At 31.4% G+C, this 24,107-nt stretch overlaps 4 protein-coding genes and 1 long non-coding RNA gene across 5 annotated transcripts; 3 read left to right on the top strand and 2 right to left on the bottom strand.

Annotated features, from left to right (window-relative positions):
* Positions 1-1,535: 1,535 nt before the first annotated feature.
* Positions 1,536-3,610, top strand: LOC117231239 (cuticle protein 21-like). Its single transcript, XM_033489481.1, has 2 exons — positions 1,536-1,956; positions 2,896-3,610. Exons 1-2 carry the CDS (start codon positions 1,945-1,947, stop codon positions 3,547-3,549), a joined length of 666 nt encoding a protein of 221 aa, XP_033345372.1. The 5' UTR covers positions 1,536-1,944; the 3' UTR covers positions 3,550-3,610.
* A 267-nt stretch (positions 3,611-3,877) lies between these two features.
* Positions 3,878-5,358, top strand: LOC117231447. The gene is made up of 2 exons (XR_004492965.1): positions 3,878-4,480; positions 5,199-5,358. It is a non-coding gene; the product is annotated as an uncharacterized LOC117231447 (long non-coding RNA).
* On the bottom strand, positions 4,891-10,819 carry LOC117231426 (structural maintenance of chromosomes protein 6). The gene is made up of 19 exons (XM_033489862.1): positions 10,403-10,819; positions 9,997-10,189; positions 9,772-9,924; positions 9,390-9,634; positions 9,206-9,325; positions 8,988-9,118; positions 8,425-8,625; positions 8,144-8,340; positions 7,890-8,036; positions 7,642-7,826; positions 7,249-7,559; positions 6,952-7,171; positions 6,703-6,873; positions 6,450-6,637; positions 6,220-6,385; positions 5,711-5,824; positions 5,440-5,637; positions 5,222-5,355; positions 4,891-5,110 (listed from the first exon to the last, which is right to left on the bottom strand). The coding sequence occupies exons 1-19, from the start codon at positions 10,508-10,510 to the stop codon at positions 5,083-5,085; spliced, it is 3,210 nt and encodes a 1,069-aa protein (XP_033345753.1). The 5' UTR covers positions 10,511-10,819; the 3' UTR covers positions 4,891-5,082.
* Positions 10,820-11,819: 1,000 nt separating this feature from the next.
* LOC117231427 lies at positions 11,820-16,370 on the top strand. The gene is made up of 4 exons (XM_033489863.1): positions 11,820-12,363; positions 12,497-12,631; positions 12,708-13,684; positions 13,762-16,370. The coding sequence occupies exons 1-4, from the start codon at positions 12,030-12,032 to the stop codon at positions 15,478-15,480; spliced, it is 3,165 nt and encodes a 1,054-aa protein (XP_033345754.1). The 5' UTR covers positions 11,820-12,029; the 3' UTR covers positions 15,481-16,370.
* Positions 16,371-17,976: 1,606 nt separating this feature from the next.
* Positions 17,977-24,017, bottom strand: LOC117231371 (antichymotrypsin-2-like). Its single transcript, XM_033489760.1, has 9 exons — positions 23,972-24,017; positions 22,899-23,204; positions 20,852-20,973; positions 20,599-20,781; positions 20,262-20,472; positions 19,912-20,126; positions 19,633-19,818; positions 19,421-19,556; positions 17,977-18,250 (listed from the first exon to the last, which is right to left on the bottom strand). The coding sequence occupies exons 1-9, from the start codon at positions 24,015-24,017 to the stop codon at positions 18,090-18,092; spliced, it is 1,566 nt and encodes a 521-aa protein (XP_033345651.1). The 3' UTR covers positions 17,977-18,089.
* Between the last annotated feature and the right edge of the window lie 90 nt (positions 24,018-24,107).

Below are 24,107 nucleotides of genomic sequence, written 5' to 3'. Positions count from 1 at the left end.
GGATTTGAACGTAGATGAACGAGACGGATGGATAATGATAAACGTTGGATAAACGGATAGCAATAAAAATGGAACACAAACGCTTCGAGCGTTGCTTTTGTAGTTGAAGATCCTAAACGTTGCAGCTTGAATATCGAGTTGTTTTTGACGACTTTTTTTCGTATTATATTTTCTTGTTTTGTTTGTATTATATTTTGGTCCAAGTAGACATCTATTGGAAATATTTTAATTTGAAGATACGCGAAGGAAATTGAAGTTTGAAAAGGATGGTATTAAAAGGAAAGGTATAAATTTCGAATTAAATGTTTCTATAGACATCTAGATGAATTTAATTGTAATTTAACTTTGTAATCGATTCGCGTAATCGCATACTTTTAAGGAGTACTGACACCTGAATGAATATATTATTTATCGTGATGGGGACATTGCATGTGAGATTCTTCGAATTCAATGGAAAAAATTAACTGTTATTACGGCAAGTATGAACGGTAATTCAAAGTGCACTTTTACCTCGTCACTGTCACTTTCTTCAATACGGTACTATACGATGTATCGATAGCACGTAAGATCCACGAAATATTTCCATTTTATATAAAATCGTGATATTTATAGATTTTAAAATAAATAAAAAAGAATGGAATAAAATATTAATAAAGTTCCGAAAAAGAGAGAGAGAGAAGAAAGAGTCTTTACATTTGTACATATTATATGATTAATTAATTGACCAATTTTTTAATTTGCTAACATCGGTATAATTAAGTCCGAAATCGTGCGTGCCATTTTAATTTTAAATGACACACATTGATATCAGGTACACGGTTCTATATAGTTGCGATTGATGTTAGTTAAACAGCCCATCGATTATTTATTCCTCCATAAAGTATCTGCATTTCGATTAAATAAATATAAATATAAATATAAAATAAAATCGTTATTCACGATGTCAAGATTTATTTTAATCATATACATATACCAAGTACAAAAAAATTATACAAGGGATACGTATAATTTTACATCGTAATTTATATCAAACGTAAGATAATTCCACACACGTAAACATCATATTTTCTAAACGTCGAAACGTTAGAAAATACTTTTGCAATTTACAAATATATATATTTTATATCAAACATCAAACTTCTTCTATCTTTTATATCATAAAATATGAACGTTTAAACACTCAAAGAATTAACTCGCGTGTTATATTAAATGTAAAGAAAAAAGAAACGTCGAAACGTTAGAAAATACTTTTGCAATTTACAAATATATATATGTTATATCAAACATCAAATTTCTTCTATCTTTTATATCATAAAATATGAACGTTTAAACACTCAAAGAGTTAACTCGCGTGTTATATTAAATGTAAAGAAAAAAGAAACGTCGAAACGTTAGAAAATACTTTTGCAATTTACAAATATATATATGTTATATCAAACATCAAACTTCTTCTATCTTTTATATCATAAAATATGAACGTTTGAGCACTCAAAGAGTCAACTTGCGTGTTATATTAAATATAAAGAAAAAAGAAACGTTACGAACATAGAAATATAGCATAAGAATAAATTACGTGTTTTAAGAATAATCGACAATGCAGAAAAAGTACAGGGAAGGAAACTGATAGCGTGTTTCCCTCAAAGAGAAGCCCAAGGAAGGATTAAGTAACTCGTGGCAAGGACGTGGCCTAGTCGACGGAGACGGTGTTCACGATGGTCCAACGGCTATCGTTGTTGATCGAATTGTTCGTGTTGGGCGTGGTCCGATTTCTTGCTCAATTTTGCGGCCGCAAATCGGGTGGCCGTCGAAGGTACCGTCACCCAGTTACGTCAGCGTGCCCGTGGGTCCTGGTCGCGCGGTATAAAAGCCGAAAACCACCCGTCTGTGGTATCATTCGCATCACAGACAGACAGATCAAGAGATCTTCCAATCAAGCGAGCTACAATGGCCTTCAAGGTATTACGAACTCAGGAATAATCGTAACTTGATCAAAGGGCGCTTTTCGTTTATCGAGTATACTTCAATAACTAAATTTCGTATATTTATTTCATACTTAAATTCAGACTTTCCTTTCAACGAACGATATAGAGTATTTTTACTTTTGTTTATATTTTTCATCTTCGCGTTTAAATTTGCTTTTCTATTAACGAACTATATATATATATATATATTTGGCCTTTCTTTTTTCGTTCTGTTAAATGAGTAAAAGTGTTCTTAGTCTTATCCAGTGCATTTTTAACTAACACTTTTTATTCTGCGCTCGGTTGAAAGTGGAACGCACGTCTCCATTCCTAATTTCGATAACCCTCCGCGTACAGAATACTCGGTAACGCGTCGCTTTCATCAGTCGTCCGAGAATCTGAAAAGCTAAAGAACATCTTCTTTAATCTATCCAAAACGATTTCTATGATCTGTGATTAAAACTATTTATTTATACAATCCAAATTAGTAACGAAACGCAAGAAATTTATTTACTAATCTATTCGCTCTGCTAATTTCGTGACAGCAGCTAACGCCAGCCAACTGCAGCTAACCTAATATTTCCTCGATAGAAAACGACCTACGAAAAATTTCTATCTAATCGTCATACCTGTTTTTACAATTCGTCCAAATACCAAATATCCTTTCAGCAAGAAACCGATTACAAACATCTACTTCGATAGATCTCTATCTAATCGTATCTCATTATGTAGACAAACTACCGCAGTCCAACCAAACACCTCTTCGACGAAAAGCCAATTGCAAACTTGTACTACCAGTAGAAAATCCTATTTAATCCTTATATTTGTTCTCCAAATATCAATTCGTATTAATATGTAGCTCTTTAACGTAAAGATATCTACAAACATCTACTGCTAAGACTCTGCAATCTGATCGCCATATTTGCTCTTGCAGTTCATCGTCTTCGCTGCCTTCGTTGCCGCCGCTAACGCTGGAATCCTGCGAGAGCCTCTGACCTACGCACCAGCGGCGCCACTGGCTTACTCCGCACCTCTGGCCTATGCGGCTGCGCCTGTAGCCAAGGCGGTGGTGGCCGCCCCTGTAGCTAAGGCCGTTGTTGCCAAGACCGTTGACGCCGACTTCGACCCCCACCCCCAATACAGCTACGCCTATGACGTGCACGACAGCCTGACCGGTGACGCCAAGAGCCAACAGGAAACCCGCGACGGAGACGTTGTCCAGGGTAGCTACTCCCTGATCGAAGCTGACGGAACCAGACGCACCGTCGACTACGTTGCTGACCCAGTCAACGGTTTCAACGCTGTAGTCCGCAAAGAAGCTGCCGCCGCCCCTATCGTCGCTGCTGCCCCAGTAGCTAAAATTGCTGCCGCTCCAGTTGCCAAAATCGCCGCTGCTCCAGTCGCCTACGCCGCTCCCGTTGCCAAGATCGCCGCTGCTCCAGTCGCCTACGCCGCTCCAGTCGCCAAATTAGCCGCCGCTCCAGTCGCATACGCCGCCCCCGCTCCAGTCGCCTACGCCGCTCCCGTTGCCAAATACGCCGCTGCTCCTCTCGCATACGCCGCCCCCGCTCATGCTTTCATCCACTGAATCCGATCTATTGTTTAGGAATTATGTTTGTCGAATAAATACGGTTTTTTTTTAGCAAGTATACGAAACGTACTGTACTCTGTTACCTTTTTACTTTACTACCCATATCTTTGAACATATTTTTAAGTTTGTCTTTGAATTTGGTGTTTTTTTCTCTTTTGTGCATCGTTTAGGTGTGCAAAAAGGTAAATATATACGTACGTTGTATAGTGGATATTTCTTGGTGGTCCTGCACAACGGAAAGAATGGAAAATCATCTTTGCTAATTTTGTTAAATGCATTTGACTGTCGTTGGTATATAATTATTATTCGATTCGAATATATTTGATGGTTGGCTAAAATTCCTTTTTGATAGAAATGTTAAAAAATAGAAATTCCATGTGCCCCAAAAAGATGTTCGGCATAGTCTTTTAAAAATGATACGGTCGTTTCATAGCTCTTTGTTTAAACTTATTTTTAATTTACGACACCGAGGAAATTTGAGCGAGGATATCGCAAACTTGCAAATTTATTTGCTTGTCGCGCTTGTAAAATAAACATAAATGCATATTGGAAATATAAAAGGACACGAACGTATTAAAGTTCGTAAAAGATAGAGTTCGTAGAGTTCGATTGCGTTATGCCAAAGTATTACAGAAGATAGGATAGTATTGGAAAGGTATGTGATTAATAAAAAAAATCTCGTGCTCGTATTTTCAATCGCTATCGTTCATTAAGGTGGCTGGCTTTCATTAAAAATTCACGGACAGACATCGGTCTCCGACACTTTCTCTGCCAGTGCCAATGTTGCTGATTACACAATACAACCACGCCTCATACGCATCGTTCGTGTGTAATGCACGTAATGTGAGCCATTGCGTTAATCGGGAACTCCAGGCAAACCAGATTCATGCAATGGTGCAAACCTTGATCCACTTACGATCCGACATATGTATGTACTCCCTTTCGTGACCACCTTTATGATTTCATTCACCACATTTATAATTGATCTTGAGATGATATTCGATTGATCGCTCATAGAGAAAGTGTACACAAATTACACGATTTCGTGATATTATCGAATAATTAAGATAACAAAGTGTCTTAGCTTTTATTTTAGTAAAAATGTGATATAAGAAGAAACAGATTAATTCGTATTTTATGAAATGAGACGCAATCTGCTTTATAAATGAATTTTATTTAACAAAACTATAATTACAGATATATTATTTTTACGTACAAAAATATATCTTGCACAATCTACGTAGCTGCGTGCACTTATTTGATAAAACGTCCTTAAATTAAGACAAAAATAATGTATGTTATTTTTCTGTTAATTGACTGAAAGTTTTCATAGTATACTCTCTTAACTCTAATAATATTTAACCTTAATACATATAAATCACATTTTTACTTTCCCTTATTCTAATTATTAGGTATTTTGTCTTTTAACTTTTTTATAATAAATTATATTAATGAATCTCATATAGAACTCAAAAATGGTGAAAAAATATATTAAGAAAAAATATTTATCTTGCATTGTACTTTTTACTCTTATGACCCTCTTTCTGGTGGAGCTAGCCTGAAAATTAAAATATAATATACAAAAGTTTTCTTTATTCGTATATATCCCAGGAGTATACGTTTACTTTAAATTTAAATTATATTAGTTACAGATTTTGAAAAAACTTACTTATGTATAGTTACATAATCTTCTGCAAGGACATTAGATGTGTCTAAAGGTGTCAGAAATGTGAATTGACTCTGTGGATGCATTTTAGTATGATCCAAAAGAATATCCATTATAATTCGGCGATTTACCTTATCCTGGTTAAAACAATGATTAATGATTGTAATATTGAGAATTATGTACAGATTAAGGAATTATAATATCCACAAAATTCTATATACCATAAAGACATCAAATTCATCAAGGAAATAAAAAGGTAAACCGGTACATTCCCAAAGTGCTAGAATGAAAGCAACAGTGGAATATGATCTTTCACCGCCTGACAATGATCTTGCATCGTTAATTGATTTGTTACTATCGTTTGACGAGTGTACTTCAAGTTCAAGTATTTTTCGTGCGTGGTCAATATTTACAGTACCCTAGCGAGAATAATTGAATTAAAAATATAACATTATTTGTTCCTTCATTTTTAACTAAAAAAATTATACGTACGTTTTTATTTCGTAAAGCAAGGATATTTGAAAATGAATTCTGAATTTTTTTACCGTATGTATGTTTCATGTCAGTAAACAACTTCTTTCGAAATTCCAATCGTTTTATATGAGCCTATAAAAAATATATAAATATAAATAAATATATCAATAAACAGTTAAATAACTTTATGTATAAAACTTCATAATGTGTATGGTCACTCTCAGATATTAGTATTAGTTTGTTCTTAACATTAAACGTAGTAGGCAATAAACTAAGGAAACGTTTCGACTCTAACAGAGCATGCTGGAAACAATGACTCGAAATCGAAAGAACTTAAATTCTGGTAAAGAGATACTATTAGCTACAAAAAAATTGTACGGTAAAAGCACCGTGTTCGATGATTTAATGAGGTTAATGCTGCTATACAACAGTCAGAGTTTCTTGGGAAATAACGTCGTAAAAAATGTGCAAGTTTATAAATTCTGACTAGATTTATGATACGGAAGATATATCGCGGAATAACGTACTTGGTAACTTTTTTCAATTTTAGAGATCAAATGTATATCTTTCCCACATTTTGCTTCCTTTTCTTTTAATTCTTTACGTAATTCTTCGATAGTACCAAACATTCGTTCTATTTCAAGAATTTTATGTTTTACATCCTTGGATAATCTTTCAAGCTCGTTAATCGATCTGAAAAATATTGAGTTTTGTTTAATGTCATACGTCTTTAAATGTTCGTATTCATTTTACTAACCTTATCGTGTCTATTCTATCACATCGATTTGTAGCATCCGTCACTGCTTTTTCTGTACACCTTTGCTGTTGTTCAAATTCTACTGTTGCCTGCTGTAAGGCTTGATGTGCTACCTGCAGCTTCTTTGTAGCATGACGAGATTGTGCATGCAATGCTTCCTTTTCGTCTTGTAATTCTTTTATATTTTCCTACATACAAAATTATATGTATTAATATGAAAAGAATAAAAATAAATCTTATAATTTTTATATACCTTTAAAGGATTAATTTTTGAATTTAGATTTTGCCTTAATTCTCTGTGATGCTTAACTTCTTCCTCTAAAGATTCAACTGCTTTTTGAAGTTGGAGAATGCTAGCATTTAAATTTGATTCTTCAAATTTTTCTTCATGTAATTTCTTTTCTAACTCACTCAATTCGTTTTTCTGTGTAAAATAAAATAAAAATTTTCATAACATTCAAATACTTTGGCTAAATAATATTTATATTTAAATATAACTTACAAAGACAGTCACAGATATAGTTTCATAAGCTTCGATTTTATCCTTTAGATCATTAATTGATGCTTTATATTGATTTTGAATGGCATGAAGCTTTGTTACTTCTGTTCTAACGCCGCCTAACTCAGTGCTTATACGTTTTTCTTTTTCAGAAATTGTTTTATACAATGCTATGGCACTATCTTTCTCATTATCTATGATATGAACCTCTTCTTCCAATGCACTAATCATAAAAAGGAATTTTATGATATTTAAAATAAAAATAAACGGGCATAACAATAAACGGAAGAAATTTCATACTTAATAGTATCTGTAATAGAAACCTGAAGAAATCTAGCTTTCAAACTGCGTGGTCCACCATAACTTCTGTACTGTGGATCTGGGTAAAATGTATCACCCCGTTGTGTAAACGCTCTTTTACAGTTTTGTGGAACTTTGGAAGCCTTAGACATAATTTCAGCTGCTTCTTTGCTAGATGGAATTAATAGAATACATTCAACTTCACGCTGGTCGATTAAACAATTAGCAACCACCGGATCTGATATATCCATTGCATCCAAAAGATTGGGATAATGTGAAGATCTGGTACAATGTGCATGAACATCATGAACCTAGAAACGTATATATGTATATGAGTTTACATGATGTACTATACAGTATATTGCGGTATACACTATGAATTAATTTTCTTACAGTATTATAAAATTTACTACATATAATTTGTGGAGTTCTTTCATTCAAATAAATTTCTTTCATAATTGTATTTAATACTTTGGCATCACGACTGTTATCTACACAAAATGTACTAAAAGTACTTGCTCCTAAAAAATGTTCAACAGCAGGAGCCCATGCTGAATCTTTCATTTTGATGTATGCCCCTAAATATAAATAAAAACATATAATAAATCGAACACAATGATTCACTTTCATCATTATCTTACCAAGTGGACCTCGTGGTTTTTCCTTAAAATGTCCATTACTATATTCTTCTTCGATTCTTCTTAGAAGACGTGGTATATTTCGCCCAAAAACAGTTAATGTATTATCAGAATATTTTTTCCTTGCATTTATATCCAACCTAATTTTTTCTGAAACAAAATGAAGCTATTATTCAATCTTATACTCTATAATGCAATATAAGTTAAATATATATAGTGAGTGAAAGCAATTATTCTACAAATAATATAATATTTACCTATACGTTTTTGACAATTATTGATTTCAATTCTTGAAGTTTGAATTTCTTTCAAAAGACGCATCTTATCAGTTTCTAAATGCATTTGATAAGTTTGCTTAGTTCGTAATAATGCTTCGGTCTCATCTAATTTTTGTTCCAAATTAGCTAATTGTTGTTTTATTTGGTTTCTTTCACTTTGTTCTGCATTATCAGCACTAGAAATAAAAGAAATAAAAGTGTATATGTAATAATGTCATATAAAACTGGTATTGTACAAATACAAAAAAATCATATCAAACCTTTCTAATCTATGTATTTCTTTGCGAAGTGCACTAATATCATCTTCCAATCTTTTAACTTTACTTTGGACAGAACGCCACTCACGTATTTTAGTTGAATGCTCATTTTTTTTTATGCTATATTCTTGTCTCGCTTTATTATATGTTTCAGAATTATTATTAACTTCCTTTTCTGCAGACTCAATTTCTTCTTCCAATTCCCTGCGAATAAAAGATAATATAATAGTATATATTACATATCAATGTGTTATCTATTATGGAAAACTAATCAGACCAGAAATGGGAGTCTACTCTATTGCATTATAATATAATTAATACGAAAATGATAAGAAATATTGTAATCAATACTATGTCATTAGAGAAATGAATGTTACTTTGAAATTTTAATAAATAAAATTTGTTCATGCTATTAAAAATTACAGAAATATTTCAGATGAATAAAGTAATCATAACTAACTAGTAAATATATATATATATATATATATATATATATATATATAATAGTAAATATACATATATAATAGTAAATATACATATATATTATATATATAAATAATTCATACTGAATTTTTTTATTTATTTCTTCATCTTTTGATTTTGCAGATGATCCTGTATCCTGAAGCTGTTTAAAATTATCTTCACATTTTTTTAGAACATGCTCAAATTTTCCTAATTTTCTTTCTTCTGCTATAGCCTATGTAACAAAATACATACTTCATGTCCATTTATTAAGAAATAATGTTACTTTATAAAATTTTTGTATATTAAATATAATACTTACAACTGCCCAAACTAATTCCTTCTCAAGATCAACTACTTCATCGCGAAATTTATCAATTCCTTCTGCTCTTTCTATGCTTTTTTTAAGTTCTTCTATCTCTTTTCTAGCATCTGCTAAAATCTATACAACATTTTCATTATATACATGAAATGATTTATATCTCAAAAACATAATGAAAACATACTTTATTATACTGTTTCAACTTTTCATATTCTTGTTCACATGTCAATTCAGCTTCTTTATAATTGTTACCAATTACATTTAGTAATGTTGCTTTCATAAATAGTTCATACTTTTCTTCTGGTCTGGATGATACTAGAAATGTTCTAGATATATCTTGATTTAATATAGAAATAGGATTATCTATTTGAATATTCATTGCCTGTAATATATTAGCCAATTCATTTTGTTTTGTCGAGACCACTTCACCTGTAAATAACAATTCACAGAAGTTTTATTTTAAATAAATTTAAATGCGAATAAGATTTAAATTAATTATAGATAATGCTTTCATAAATAATACTGTCTTATATAAACATAAATATAAATGTAATGATTTTAATAACCTCTCCAATTCTTTATCTTATAAGATGATGTAGTTCCAATACTTCGGAAAATTGTTATTGAATCACCATAAATATCAGGTTTATATGCCATAGACCCATTATTAAATAAACTTACTTCAATAGTAGCTGAATTTTTTCCCTTCTTTATAAAATCTAAACAGAGAAGAAGCATGTTATAAAAAAAGAAAAGTATAAAAAATATTATTGTGTATAATATGTTTATACTTTTTACAGATGCTCCACGACTAGTAATATTTGCCCTAGCACCAAGCCCAACTGTTAAAGCTGTTAATATTGCACTTTTTCCACTTCCATTACGACCAATAATAAAATTTACATTTGGATTTAATGTTACTTCCAAGGCATCGTGACACATGAAATTTCGTATTAAAATTCTTTTTATTTTACCTGTTTTAGACTGTAAGACAACACATAGGTATAAAAAACATGCAGGTAAGATATAGGTCTGTTGTATGTATGATTTATATATATTATTATTTTTATATATATTATTATATATGACATCATATTTATATTAATATTAACGTGCTAAAAGAGCATAAATAACATTCAAAAAATAAAACATTGCCCTCAACTTTTCCTTACTATGATATTAACTCTGACCACTTACCTCTTCTGTAAATTGAGAAGCATTTTCTTTCGCTTTCGAAAGTTTTGATCGATATTCTTTTGATTCTGCAGATTTCCTTTTCCGTCCATTATTCGTATTACTTTCCATGGTTTCAAAAATGTTTATGATCTTAAGATGTACGTATAGATTCTGTATTCATTCAAATAGCCGTGCAATATCTCATTTTATAAGCATCGTCTTTTTGATGAACACTTATCGATCTTAATACAAACAATCTGGAATCATCATCGAAATATAATGCTTTCTAACGAATCAAAGTGTAAGAAATTCTTCTGTCATAATTGAACCGTTCCAATAATGTATTTTCTGAAATACAAAAGCGCCCCAGTGTCTCAGCGTATACCCAAACCTTTCCCGCCAGAAAGAACTCTACTACTCTGATTCAACTTTCATTGTCATTATATACAACATACATAGTGTCCTTTGTTTACATACATAGTGTTTCTTTGAGGCAACCAATAGAAACGTTACATCGTGAAAACGAAGCTTGCTATCCAATGGCGGGAACACTTTTAAAAGATTCAAATTAATTATATGAATTTTAATAATAATTTCTCATAGCTGATCATTTCATTAAAATAGTCACTAATAAGCTGATTCTCCGCTTTTCTATCATCTATTATCTTTTCTAGACTTTTTACCTAACCTCTTAATTGTATCTATACCGCAGTATTCATGCATTCCATTTTGTTCCGTTTATTCTTAACATTCTTCCCATTATTTCTTCCTCTTTTATCGAACTTTCTTTGCATTTCTCAGTTACCTTTTTTACAGAGAGATTGAGTTTTAATCGCAAAAACAATAGATAAAATAATAGATAATAATCCAAATTTCTGTATTATAAGTTCTGAATAAAAATAGGTGGCTATAGAAATACGCGTTTATTGAATCATAACGAATATATTAGGTTTAATATATAATTAACTTGACTTGGAGATTTATGCAAATTCACATTTCCATGAGCACATTTGAATGAGTATGATTTAAGCATATATCTATTTTATCTACAAATACTCTGACGAGTACTGTATGCACTTACATTAGATATTTTATATATTGTTGTATGTTACGCGCATTCTATGCATTCTATGCATTCTTGTATCTTTAAATTTCTCATAATTGCATAAAAACCTGCAATTTAATAATTACATAAAATATTACCTTATGTGTGTTATACGATACTAAAAAGCAAAATCGAATGTATAATCTTTGTACATTGAAAGAAATGAATAAACTAAACTGGAACTCACACAGAATATGTGTATATCATTCATGCCTATAGTATTCAATACCTCCTACTACTTCCTATCACTGATGTGCTTCCTACCCCTACCCATTGCATCTCTCCCCCCTACCTGTTGCACAGGCCTTTAAAATTTAAATCGTTGTCGGTTAGAAGCGGTTGATCTGAGTGCACAGTTCATGTGCATTGTTGGAGTTCGGCGTCATCTTTTACGTGATGAGCTTTGTTTGGTTACAACCTGTTGATATGTACTAATATACATCGCAATTCTTTGCGTCATTTTATGAGAGTATATTGTATCCTAGTTCCTATATTAGTTCTAATACGTTTGGTGGGAAGAAAGTAAAAGGTATTCGTCGTGAAATGAGTGATTCTGGAGACAATATTAAATATAAATGGACCCCTGAAAGCACTTCGCTCTTGGTATCGGTGTGGTCGGATAGGCAAGTGCAAAAGCAACTTGACTATGCTTCGAAGCCACAACTTGTTTGGGAAAATGTTGCACGATATATAAAAAAGAAAGGATATAATGTCTCAGGTAAACAATGTCGATCACGAATGAAACAGGTCTTAGTTTGTTACCGTGAAGCCAAACGAGCTGGTACTCGCGCTGGTGTAGAGCAATATTATGAATCAATTGATAGAGTTCTTAAAAATAAACGTATTGAAGAAAATGTTATTGGCATAGATACTGTGGGTAAGACATATTGAAAATAAATTGCTAATTTATTTATTATTTTAGTTATCAAAATTAATAGTTCGAAGTATATAATAAATATTTATTTAATGGATACCATAATTAAAGAGTTTAATTTTTTATTTTTCATTAGATGCAACAATAAATGTTAAGTCTCCTCCAAAGGAAGTAAAAACAAGTAAAAATTTGCAAGTGAGACATAAATTTCAGGAGCCTGTACCATCACTCCATCGTACAGAAGCATTATCACCTACATGGACATTAGGACGTAAGAATTATATTCTTTTATTTAGATGGTATTTTAAATATATTAAAGGAAGTTTAACATATAAATTACCTTATAGGTGAAAATGAATATCCCGATTCTCCTGAATCAAATGAAACTATAATAGCACGTCCTTATAGAGTCTTTTCTCCAACAAGGGATGTAGCTATCAATACTGGTGAACAGTTAACTCAGATAGCTGCTAAATCAACACAGTGCAATACTTTTCCAGTAGAAGAATCATTAAATGTAAATTATAAACAAAATTTAGTTCCAGGTTATAATTATGGAGAAATACCCTTCCAAAATACGGTACAAAATGTGCAAAATCAAATAATCCAAGAAAATATGCAGCATAATTTGCAACAGAATCATATGTGCAATAAGCAGAACATTTTAGTGAATAACTTAAATCTTGAGCAAAATCTACAAAATTTAAATCAAGGTTTAACAGCACAATCTATAAATGTACCAATGCAACTTAGTTCAATGACAATGCAAAATCCTAATGTAGAACATATAATTCAACAACACAATCAATTGCAATACTTAGTAAATACAAGTAATCGTGCAATGCCTCAGGAACCACGAAAAATTGTGCTAGATCAGGCTAGAACAAATATGTGCAAACAGCTATATGGCAATTGTTCAGCTCATATACCTGTTGTAGAAGATACAAAACGAATTGGATCTTTGTCCCCAGATTATTCACCAGATGTATCTCAAAATTTAAATGATGCTTTCTATCAACCAAAGAGTGATGAAAAAGCACCCAATTTAAATAAAACTTATAATACAATTACGCAAACTACAAACTCATTAAGAGTACAAAATCCTGAGATTTCTGTGATTACAAATAACGCAACATATAATGATGATAGCTTGCTAGAATTTCTGATAGATTCACCAACTCCATCCGAAAATGATAATAAATCAAAAGATAGTACCGTCAATACAGATAATATCCCGGATGTACCATTAAGGAAAAAGAAAGCTGAGAAATTGGAGCAACTCGTGTTAAGTGCAATTAACTCTCAAAATGAAGTCGTTAATAAGGTAAAGTACAAATCGCTGTTTCATCTTATTAGCACGTGTAATCAGATGATTTGTTTATTAACTTTGTATCATTTCAGATACTTACTGCACAAAACGATATGGTGACAAAATTTCTAGACATAGATAGAAACCGTCAAAGTAGGCTTGAAAATCGTTTAGACGATCTATTAAAAGTTGTTCATGCTTCTATACTTACGAAGCAAACTTCAGAAGGAGATATCGAAATACCTCCACCACCACCAGAACCTACGATAACATCCTTAGTACCTCCTCCACGACCTGGTGCTGCACCTCCAAAGTTAGATCTAGTTCCTCCAAAACCTTGTCGTGTACCTTGTACAATACCAAGTTCGAACATTGAATTGATTAATCAAAATACCATAGTAACAAGACCAGGTGTGGTATCACCTATAACTAGTCCAGTGAAGAAACCTGGTACTATATGGTCAAAATTGGGACCAGTATCTCAATCTCCTTTTGTGAAAGCTCAGCAACGATTAGGTTTACAAACAATTACATCTACGGAAACACGAACTCAATCATCTGCGGAGAGACGTATAGCTAAGGAAGTGGAAAAAACTATGGATATAGAAACGTTGATATTTGAAACTAAAAATTTCTTGGACATGGAGAAAGAACTAGAGGAGAAAATAGAAAACGCTCGCCTTGAAGCAACAATAAGCCAGACTTTACATTCACGTAGAAAATTATTTACTCAAAGAGAACCCACACCAGCAATGATATTAACTGCAGCATTTTTAGAGAATGAATGCCGCATGGCTGAACAATTTATAAGTTGTTCTAATATGTCAAATATAAATAAAAAAAAATTAAGAGATATCGATGATGATTTATTAGCGGGTCAAGGTGAAAGTTATGACCATCTACGGCACTTCAATATAAAGTCTACTTACATTCCTGACGAACCTTGTGATACGTCTACGCCAGCAAAAATAGGAACTATTTCTAGTAATCATGAAAAAACATCCATACAAATGGTACCCAAGCAAAAAATTCAACAGTTAGCTCAGCTTGTAATGAATACAGGAAGGTGGAAAGATGCTGGAGGACAAACTGGACAACAATATCTTGGGCATCTAGTTCAGCCAAATACACATAAACATCAAATTAACACACAAAATGTACCTTCAACCTTTTATAATGAGCTATACACAACAGGCCAACCTAAAACTATGTCCAAAGAAATTCAAACAAAAAATGATCAAAACTATGTTCAAGACTGGATGTTAAATAAATATGAAGACCCAATAAACGAACAACGAATAACATATGGTCCTTCTTGCAACGTAACAAATCAAAACTTTCCTATAGGTTTCACAAGACCCAATACTGAAAATTTAAAGCAAAAGGGTTCTAATAGCGAGATGTGCAGACCCCTTGAATTCAATAGTAATGTTATATCAGATCGTAAACAGAGCGTGCGTTTCATGGATGAGGCGTTGGCTGAATTACAGCGTATGTGTATTGAAACAATGTCTAAAGAACAACAAACAATGAACGATAGCTTGCCATATGTGTTGAATAATCCTAATACGCTTCCAATTGAGAATCGACAGATGATTGAAAAATATATTCACGATTTAATTCCAAGAAAATTGAAAGACAATAAAGACAAAGACACTGATTCCGATAACGATGATGAATTTTTGGATACTACTACTAGTATGCCTGCGATTGTACCACGTCGAAGTTCTCTTACATCAACTGGTACTGCATCTACTGAAACTGCACATTCCATAAAATTCCCAAAACCAGAAAATTGCGTAATAGCTTAGTTATACAAATAAAGTAATATATTCACCACTTTGCTTCCATTTTATACAGTAGTTAAATAACAAAACGTTCATAAACATTCCTAACTATTATTATATTAGCATCTAAAAAGAAAATAAAGTATTATTTTCTTTATCAATTTGTTAATAATATAAGAAAAGAATAATATTTTTGAAGATGAAATACAATGCATATTTACGTAATTTGTGCAATATATATTTTTTCTAAAAATTATAAAAGATGCAGAACTAAAACAAAAAAAGATGCTTTAATGATAAGGCAATTATGTTATTCAATACTTATTTTTATGAGAAGAATAAGTCAAGCTTTGTTAAGTCAAAAAATATTCTTTTTCTTAAAAAGTAACACTTATTACTGTTATGCTTTCATCAACGTGTTCAAACTGTCATGTGAGTCATTGGATAAAAATCATTCCTATTGAACGTTATTAAATAAACTAAATTGTTTAAAGATTCTATTACTTTTTATCATATACATTATACATTACTTGTTATAACTTGATTAGTTTATTCAACAAAATTACATAATATTAATAAATTCTTTTATATTGTTAATTTGCGTTAAACTTTCGGTTTATTGGCATGGCCTGTAAATAATGATAGATTTTCAAGAATTTTTTACTTTCTGTTATAACATAGAACGATGTTGAAGATAAATGGACGGTCGATTCTGAATCTTGAAATTTCAATCATAAAACTGATTATTACTTGCATCCCTATTACAAAATTGTAAAATAATAAATTATACATGCGAGACAACACGTTAACAATATAAAAGGAAAGCAATGTTAATAAGAAATGTCGGAGTAATTTTAACATAATTTCTGTTAAAGCAGGTAAATTTAATGTGAAATACAAAATTACGAAAAGTAGTTACTTTTTATTTCCACACCTTTATACTAAATGATATTTTTAGTAATAATGTGTTAACATTAACATTAAGTACATTAACATTAACTACATTAAGTGTATTGTTTATCGTTATGAAATGTTACGTCTGATTAGTAAATTACGATATTTACGTCAAGTAACATACTCAATGAAGGTAACTTTGGTAATTATTGATGGCTCATCCATCTCATCGATTTCGACGAATTTTGAATATGTTATTAGAGGTAAGATTCTGAATAACTTTCGCTATACATATAATCGAGGTTCGACCTTAGCTTCCGAGATATTTGCAAAAAATTGTCGGTATTACAAATATACTGATGCATACGCTGTCACAGACGCGCAAGTATAGGGAGAATTCATTGGAGTGGTACCGACAGTTTCTTGCGAATGTTCCGGAAACTAAGCGTGAACGGCGTTTATATGTGTAGGAAAGTTATTCAAAGTGTTCTCCAAGACATTTGCGACATCTATCGTATGAGGGGGTGACTCGGATGATGGAATCTACATCATTCGTGAGACGATTCGGGAGAACATATTTGAAGAACCCCCGTGATAAAACCGGAAAGGTTCGTTTATGACCAAACAGAATAATTAAGCACGTTTTCGCCCTTGGTTAGCACTTTTAGCACGGCTGGTAATAGAGTCGGCTGTGACTATACACGCAATATATATTTGCCATATGTTGCTTAAAAATTCATATACAAATTATGAAAAATTAATACATATAAAAATGCGGCGAACTTGTACAAACGTTCTGTCCTTTCCGATTTCAATGATTTTGAAATATGTTATAGAAACCAAATTTTGAACAATATTTTCCTATATAATACAACCGGCAATTGGTTTTAGTTTCCGATATATTCGCAAAAAGCAACCGGTACCAGTACATTGAATTCAGTCTATAATTGTGAATCCGTAGCAGCGTATGTACTAATATTGGTTGTCAGCCGAATAAAATAACGTCTAACCCAAACCTAATTCTTGGTTTGGTATATGTTTGGATTAGGTGGTAATTAATCTAGCCACCATCAGGCGGCCAGTAACCAATACTGGCATACGCTGTCGCGGATGCACAATTGTAAACAGAATTCACTGCAGTGGGAAATGTTGATTTCTGCAATATATACAAAAATCACCGAAAGCCGTAGGGCGAACAAAGTATCAATAATTCCAGTATTTATTTTATCTATTTATTTAATTCTTCTTTTTCTACTTTGAATGGCTTTCGCCTATCAGGATTATACCCATAAATAATCTCCATCCAATACAAATATCAAAATAATATATTTTTAAGGATAATTAATGTGTCCATTGAATAACATTACTATGTCTTGATCTTCTGTTTAGTTTTTATAAACGCCGTAGAAAAATGGTCGACCGATCCTCATCATTGGAGTGGGGGAGGAATACGAAAACTAACACGAATAAAGAATATTGCTGAAACAAATTTTATGTAAATTGCTCTTGTTGTTTAAAAAAAGGAGAATATTGACAATTTATTTTTTTTATTTATTTTTCGAAACATATATATAACTTTAAGTTATGATTATTTGTAGCATAAGGACAAAATAATCCAAATTGGAAGTGAGTGCAACACATTTATTGTCAGACAAGGTATTGTTGAAAAGCTTATAATTGCGGAGCACAAGAATTAATTATTACATTACTATGATATTACTATTATGGCACTGCTGTTCTCAGATTTTGGGTTCTCTAACAAAACCACAGAATAATGGTAAGTTAATATCATTTTCCTTATCATCATTCATAGTTTTTACGATATAATAAAAGAATGGCTGATTAATTAGGAACTTCCTTATATATATATAACCACCCTTTCTCTTGATTACAACGCGACCTGGAACAAAGTTATGTCGGACGTCATATTTAAGTGTATGAATGAAACAGAAACAGCAATGCGAAGCAGATATATACGCGCATATAGCAGATATATTCACTACCGGAAGTCACACACGCATACATGGCTGAAGGCACTACGAATTACCTACTACGAATTCATATCTGTGAAGTAAAGTTATCTAAATATTGATATTTGGAATGTGGGAAGTTACTTGTTCATTAAATAGCGATAACGAACGTGTTAAGATTGAAAATTTTATTGTAAAACATGACAATTATTTAGGAAACTGCCACTATCCCGGATTTTGATGACATTTGAATATATCGTAGAAATCAATATTTTAGCAACTTTTTCCTCTGCATGTTACCGTCAGACTCTCTAGTTTTCGAGATATTTACGGAAACTGTCGGTAGCACTATTACACACTAGCACTATTACGCACTATTACTACAGTGAATAGTATCTATAACTGTTCGTATGTACAGCGCATGCGTTAGAATTAGTTGTCAGCCATGATGCGGTGGTTGGATAAACTGACGACTAATCCTACATAAACTTTAAACGAACGATAAGAATCAACTTTGAGTCAGGTGTCATTTTATCCGGTCGGTAAACAGTCACTGCAGTGGTACCGAGAGCTTTTTGCGAATATCTCTGAAAATGACACTTAGCAGTTATATGTATATCAAGAAGTTATTCAGGACCATGCCGCCAATCATTGAAATGCAACATGGCCGCAGCATCCTAAATAATTACATGAAACATTCTTTGCAAACGATGTTAATAACAAACACTTATACTAAACAACAACACAATTGCTTTAATTCGACAAAAATTAAAATTCAGGGTGCAAAATACGTTTAGAAAACAAAATTGCAGAACTTTTAATCGTTTCTACGATGTTGATAATATTATGGGAAAATGAATAATAAAGAGAAAATTTCAATTTTATAACTGAGTTATAATAACATCATAATTTCCAAAACAAAGTATATCTAGTGGTTCGTATATTGAAATAAGTAAAATATCAGACTAACCCTTAACTGATATTTTCCTCTATATCATTTGTCTACAAAATTAACCGTATCAGGTAAAATTCTTAAATGGAAAATATGTTGATTTGTAAGAACCAAGTGGAACAATATGTAGACTAATTCTGTAACTTACGAGTAACAGCAACAGCTTCACTTCCTTCTTCATTCACTTCAATGTATGCCTTTTGTATAACATGACTGATACATAAACCTTCACCATCAGCAATCCCAGAAAAATCAGCACCAGCAAACGCATCACTCAAACCCATCTACGCAAAATAGGAATTAAAATATAAAAAATAATTATTTTTACATGAGTTACACTATATATATGTATGCATATACCTCTATTAAGAGATTCCTAAGATCTATGTTACTTTCCACCTTGAACTTTGGTAACCATAATTCCATTTCTTGCACATATCCTTGACTTATAATGTTCGTTAAACTTGTATTTTGCAATTTTTTCTCAACATCAGACAAACTATCAATTTCATTTGGAAGAATTATGATCATACTCAATTCGTCACCCTAGAACACTTATTTGCTTCTTTTTGTACTTCACAAAGTTTTACAAAGAAGCAGCTTTTTTTATACATTAGTGCTTTTTCCTTCTAAACTTACCTTGTATGGTATTACAGCGAATTTAGCATTTAAATCTACAAGATCTCCATATTTGTATTTACCTCGTCTATACATTGTAGGAACATTTTTTACTTCAACTTTACTAGTATGAAATGGCATGTCGCTAGTCGATTTAGGATCGAACTTATCTTTCCATTGGCCTTTAAAATATACTGCATTTACAAGTACTAACTTTGTCAAATCACTTAGCATTGCTGTCAACAGAAAACATTGGCAACAACAGAAAACTACTTACCATAATTTGAAATATTGAAGTTAGAATGCATTCAATCAAAATTTTGTATAGTATTTTCTTTATACTTTAACAAATAAAATAAACATATACAAACCAGCAGTTACAATCTCTTTAATGAGATTATTTGTATTTTGTTCAGCCCAACTATTAATAATATTTGCAGCTTCCTGACTTTCAGCAAAGTTTACTAATTGAGAAGAAGAGCGGAAATAAACTTCAGTTAAATTTTTGTAACTTGGTTTCAAATTTAAACTTGCAGCTACGAAGACTTTATTTGCAACAGCCAATTTATTGTCTTTCACATTCTACATTAAAACATGAAAAAATATTATATAGCATAAAATAATGCATTTGCTATTTTATATTAATAAATTTATAATTTATACTATACATTAAAATAATAAAAGCAAAGGGATGTGGGAGATACCTACGTTGAGATTATCAATAAGTGATTGATAACCAGATGTGGCAAGACTCTCTGAAGTTGGCAGATGAAGTACGTTTCTAAACTGGGCTTCTGTGTTTCCACGAGCTCCAAAAGCTGTCATAGCAAGAACGATACTTGCACTTAAAGGGGACGTTACAAGGTTGCCAGGATTGTGTTGTACCACAGTCTGAAAACAATAAGTGTCGCATAATTTATTCATCAGTATTTGGAATAAATTTTAAATTCCACTATTTTACCTGGAAAAATGAAGAACTAAATTGATTTGCACCTTCCACAACGGAGCGCAGAGCTTCAACATTTTTCACTGCTTCTGACATTGTTATTAGGACAAGACCCACCAACCAGATACTACTTATTGCTAAAAAAATTTGGTAACAAATTGTTATTAAAAACTAGCAGTACATATTGTATTGTAAATCTTAATAATAAATTTCTTGCTTTATAAACTTGGATGATTTTGCGAAATTGATTTTCGCATTTTTCAAACACATCTTGTACGCTTCCTCATTACCATACCCTTGCTTTCAAAAAGAACTCCTTAAATATCATGGCTGAATAATTCCGAGTTGTACGGATATTTAGGCTGACCGCTTATCGTCCGCGTAAGGAGGTTTGCTCGCGTGCAGGGATATTTTGGTCGACTTTAATTAGCAATAACTAAAGAATTTAGCCGAAAACATAATTTTTTTATTCACGATTTTTGTCTTATTTTGGCTCCAGGAGTCACCTCCTAAATTTTCGGAAACCTGCAGCCGAACAACCTGTATATAGCTTTTTCGCAGTGAAATATCTAGTATACACCCAACAAAAATATCAGTAAAAAAACAGTAAGTTTTTAATTAATATCATTAAAAAATATACTATAAAAGACATAAACTAGTAAAAGATTAACATTATTACTTGGAAGTATCATTGCACCGTAAAAATGTTACAGCCAATAAATCGAAGAGATAATCAATCGGGTCTTGAGACTTAAAGACAACATTATTCACACAGTAGATATCTCGGAAATAACAACAAAGTGTCGTTTAGAAATACGTATTTCTGATACACATTAGACTCCTTCGCTTGTTGTAATAACATTCTTTGATATGAAAGTAAAAGTGACGAAGGTTGAATGTATATAAGAAAAATTATTACTTGAAGAGGAAGGTTTAAACGAGGATTAATTGATTTCATTGACTATCGAAGAGAGATTATGTATAGTTTAAAGAGTACTCGACTTACGCATTTATCAGTAGTAGTACTGCAGATTTGTAAGCTTTTTTGTTACGTAAGGAGGCAACATAATCGTTTGATAACAACATTTTAAAAGGAAGTTCAAACATTTTAAAAGTGACCGTGACCTCTCTAGTGATATCTCCTTTCTGTCTCCCATCGCGGAAATTAGTTTTACATATTTACTATTTGACGAAACATGTTATGAATATATAAATATATATATGATTCATGTACACGTGCTGTCAAAGAATTTATCTGGTTCAGTGAAAAGAAAAACATAAGTAATCCATAATAAGTATGTTTACCAAATTGTAAGCGTTGCTCAAATAGCACATTTCCTGCATAATATACCTGTACCTGCTCACACTTCCTTTAAATTATCCCAAATCCATTCATGTCACCTATGAACACTTACACTACGGGTACGCTAATAAGAACTACGCTAGAAACTGCTCAAAATTAGATGAAACGCAGTGTTCAACAGGTCGATTAATTCATAGTTGCAGTTTGAAGCGCTAATGCTTGAAGTGAGGTTCGATTGACACTTGCGCATGAGTAATAAAATAAACGCTGAGAAATTTGACGAAACTTAAGTAGTAATAGAAAGAAGCATTGGAGTTGGAAATAAAATATTTTTTCCAGCTTAACTAGGTGAAATAAAAAATGTATAGATATAATATATGATATTAAGATAATTATGCTTTATAAAATATTGTCGTCATTACGTAACAAATTGAATTTATTTTTTAGTAATAGTCAGACTACTAAAAGTAAATTGGAATTCTATAGATTTTATAAATAACGAATAAGAGACATCTACAAGTAAATTTCGTTTAAATAAGCAGACTTCGTAAGTATGTAGGTATGTGAGTACATGTATGCAATGTATAGGATCAAGTATATTATACACTAAAACTATTTTACGTATCGAATAATACGCATTAAATATTTAACAAAATTATTTTGTAATTTATTTGATTCGCTATTCGTATATATTTACAAAAAAGTGTTTTAAATAGGCGAGATGAGAAATAAAGAAAAATATGATAGAAATGGCTTTACCTAAAAAACTGTGGTACTGTAGTTGTTGAGTGTCTGGTTGGAAATGATCCCAAATAGCATCTTCGGGGTGTTGCTTGTTACATAGAAAATAGTTACATCTATATATCGAAGATGAGATAATCGATAAGATTATACGTGAAATTCTTGAAACACAAGTGTATTGTGTGTAATATGGATTAATTCCAAGTGGATTAATGGAACGATAAATAGAGTACAAAAATTTGTCTTGTAAGAAAGAAGGAAGAAATTTACCTCTTGATTGTTTTAGAGTATTATAAAAGATATCATGAAATACTTTTGATCTTTCTATGTACACGTATATGTATTATTTAAATACATTTAATACAATATAATAGATGATGTCATTTCTTAATGATTTTATTCTACATATTGGGCATAAAATTTAAGCTTTCTCGTAATATTCACAATTGATATCCATACCGCGAAAAGAAGCTCTATTTTTATCACAACATTCCTCATGATTAGAATTTTCTGAAAAAGTTTGAATCCACAGATTGGTTCCTGTGATCGTTGTGGGCGGCGGTTTGACGGACAAGGTGGTGGTTTTGACTTATCAGCGTAACATGGTCTACAAGGTTCCCATAAATAATATTTTTCTTGTGAATATTTCTTTATTTGTATTTTACAGAACTGGCGCTATAAAAGTTAAACGAAAATGAAACTATGAGTTAAAAGGTACGAGCGAAAGAAAAGGAAAGAGGAACAAAACAATACTAAAGAAAAAGTTTCCTATTACAGGAAATATTTTCGATCATGTAAAAATATATAAATATTAATAAACTCCCACTTTCTCGGTTTTAAGATATTAAAGGTATATGCAATATCTCTTTATACCATCTTTATCTATAAATATCTTTATGTATCTATATATATATATATATATATATATATATATATATATATATATATATATATATATATATATATATATATATATATATATATATACACATAATATATATATATATATATTATGTATCTATATATATTATGTATATATATATATATATATATATATATATATATATATATATATATATATATATATATACTGTTGACGAAGGAGTAAAATGCAAATTTGAAGCGAATACAATACATTTATTGCGACACAAGATATTATTAGAATGCTTATAACTACGAAGCATACGAATTAATTATCACATTACAATGATATTGCGATTATGACAT

The sequence above is a fragment of the Bombus vosnesenskii genome, unplaced genomic scaffold, assembly GCF_011952255.1.
Source record: "Bombus vosnesenskii isolate JDL3184/JDL3185 unplaced genomic scaffold, Bvos_JDL3184-5_v1.1 scf7180000013272, whole genome shotgun sequence".
Lineage (NCBI taxonomy): Eukaryota > Metazoa > Arthropoda > Insecta > Hymenoptera > Apidae > Bombus > Bombus vosnesenskii.
This window is presented reverse-complemented; position numbering and strand designations above follow the sequence as displayed.

Coding starts and splice junctions, on each gene's coding strand:
- LOC117231426 (XM_033489862.1), bottom strand. CDS start 10,510: ATGGAAAGTAATACGAATAATGGACGGAAAAGGAAATCTGCAGAATCA. Junction 9,326..9,389: donor AGTTGAAACAGTATAATAAA/GTATGTTTTCAT, acceptor AATGTTGTATAG/ATTTTAGCAGATGCTAGAAA. Junction 5,356..5,439: donor ATGAATTTGATGTCTTTATG/GTATATAGAATT, acceptor TGTTTTAACCAG/GATAAGGTAAATCGCCGAAT.
- LOC117231427 (XM_033489863.1), top strand. CDS start 12,030: ATGAGTGATTCTGGAGACAATATTAAATATAAATGGACCCCTGAAAGC. Junction 12,632..12,707: donor ACCTACATGGACATTAGGAC/GTAAGAATTATA, acceptor ATTACCTTATAG/GTGAAAATGAATATCCCGAT. Junction 13,685..13,761: donor AAAATGAAGTCGTTAATAAG/GTAAAGTACAAA, acceptor GTATCATTTCAG/ATACTTACTGCACAAAACGA.
- LOC117231371 (XM_033489760.1), bottom strand. CDS start 24,017: ATGTATTGTATTCGCTTCAAATTTGCATTTTACTCCTTCGTCAACA. Junction 20,974..22,898: donor ACAGTACCACAGTTTTTTAG/GTAAAGCCATTT, acceptor AAATTTTTTTAG/CAATAAGTAGTATCTGGTTG. Junction 20,473..20,598: donor CACTTATTGATAATCTCAAC/GTAGGTATCTCC, acceptor GTTTTAATGTAG/AATGTGAAAGACAATAAATT.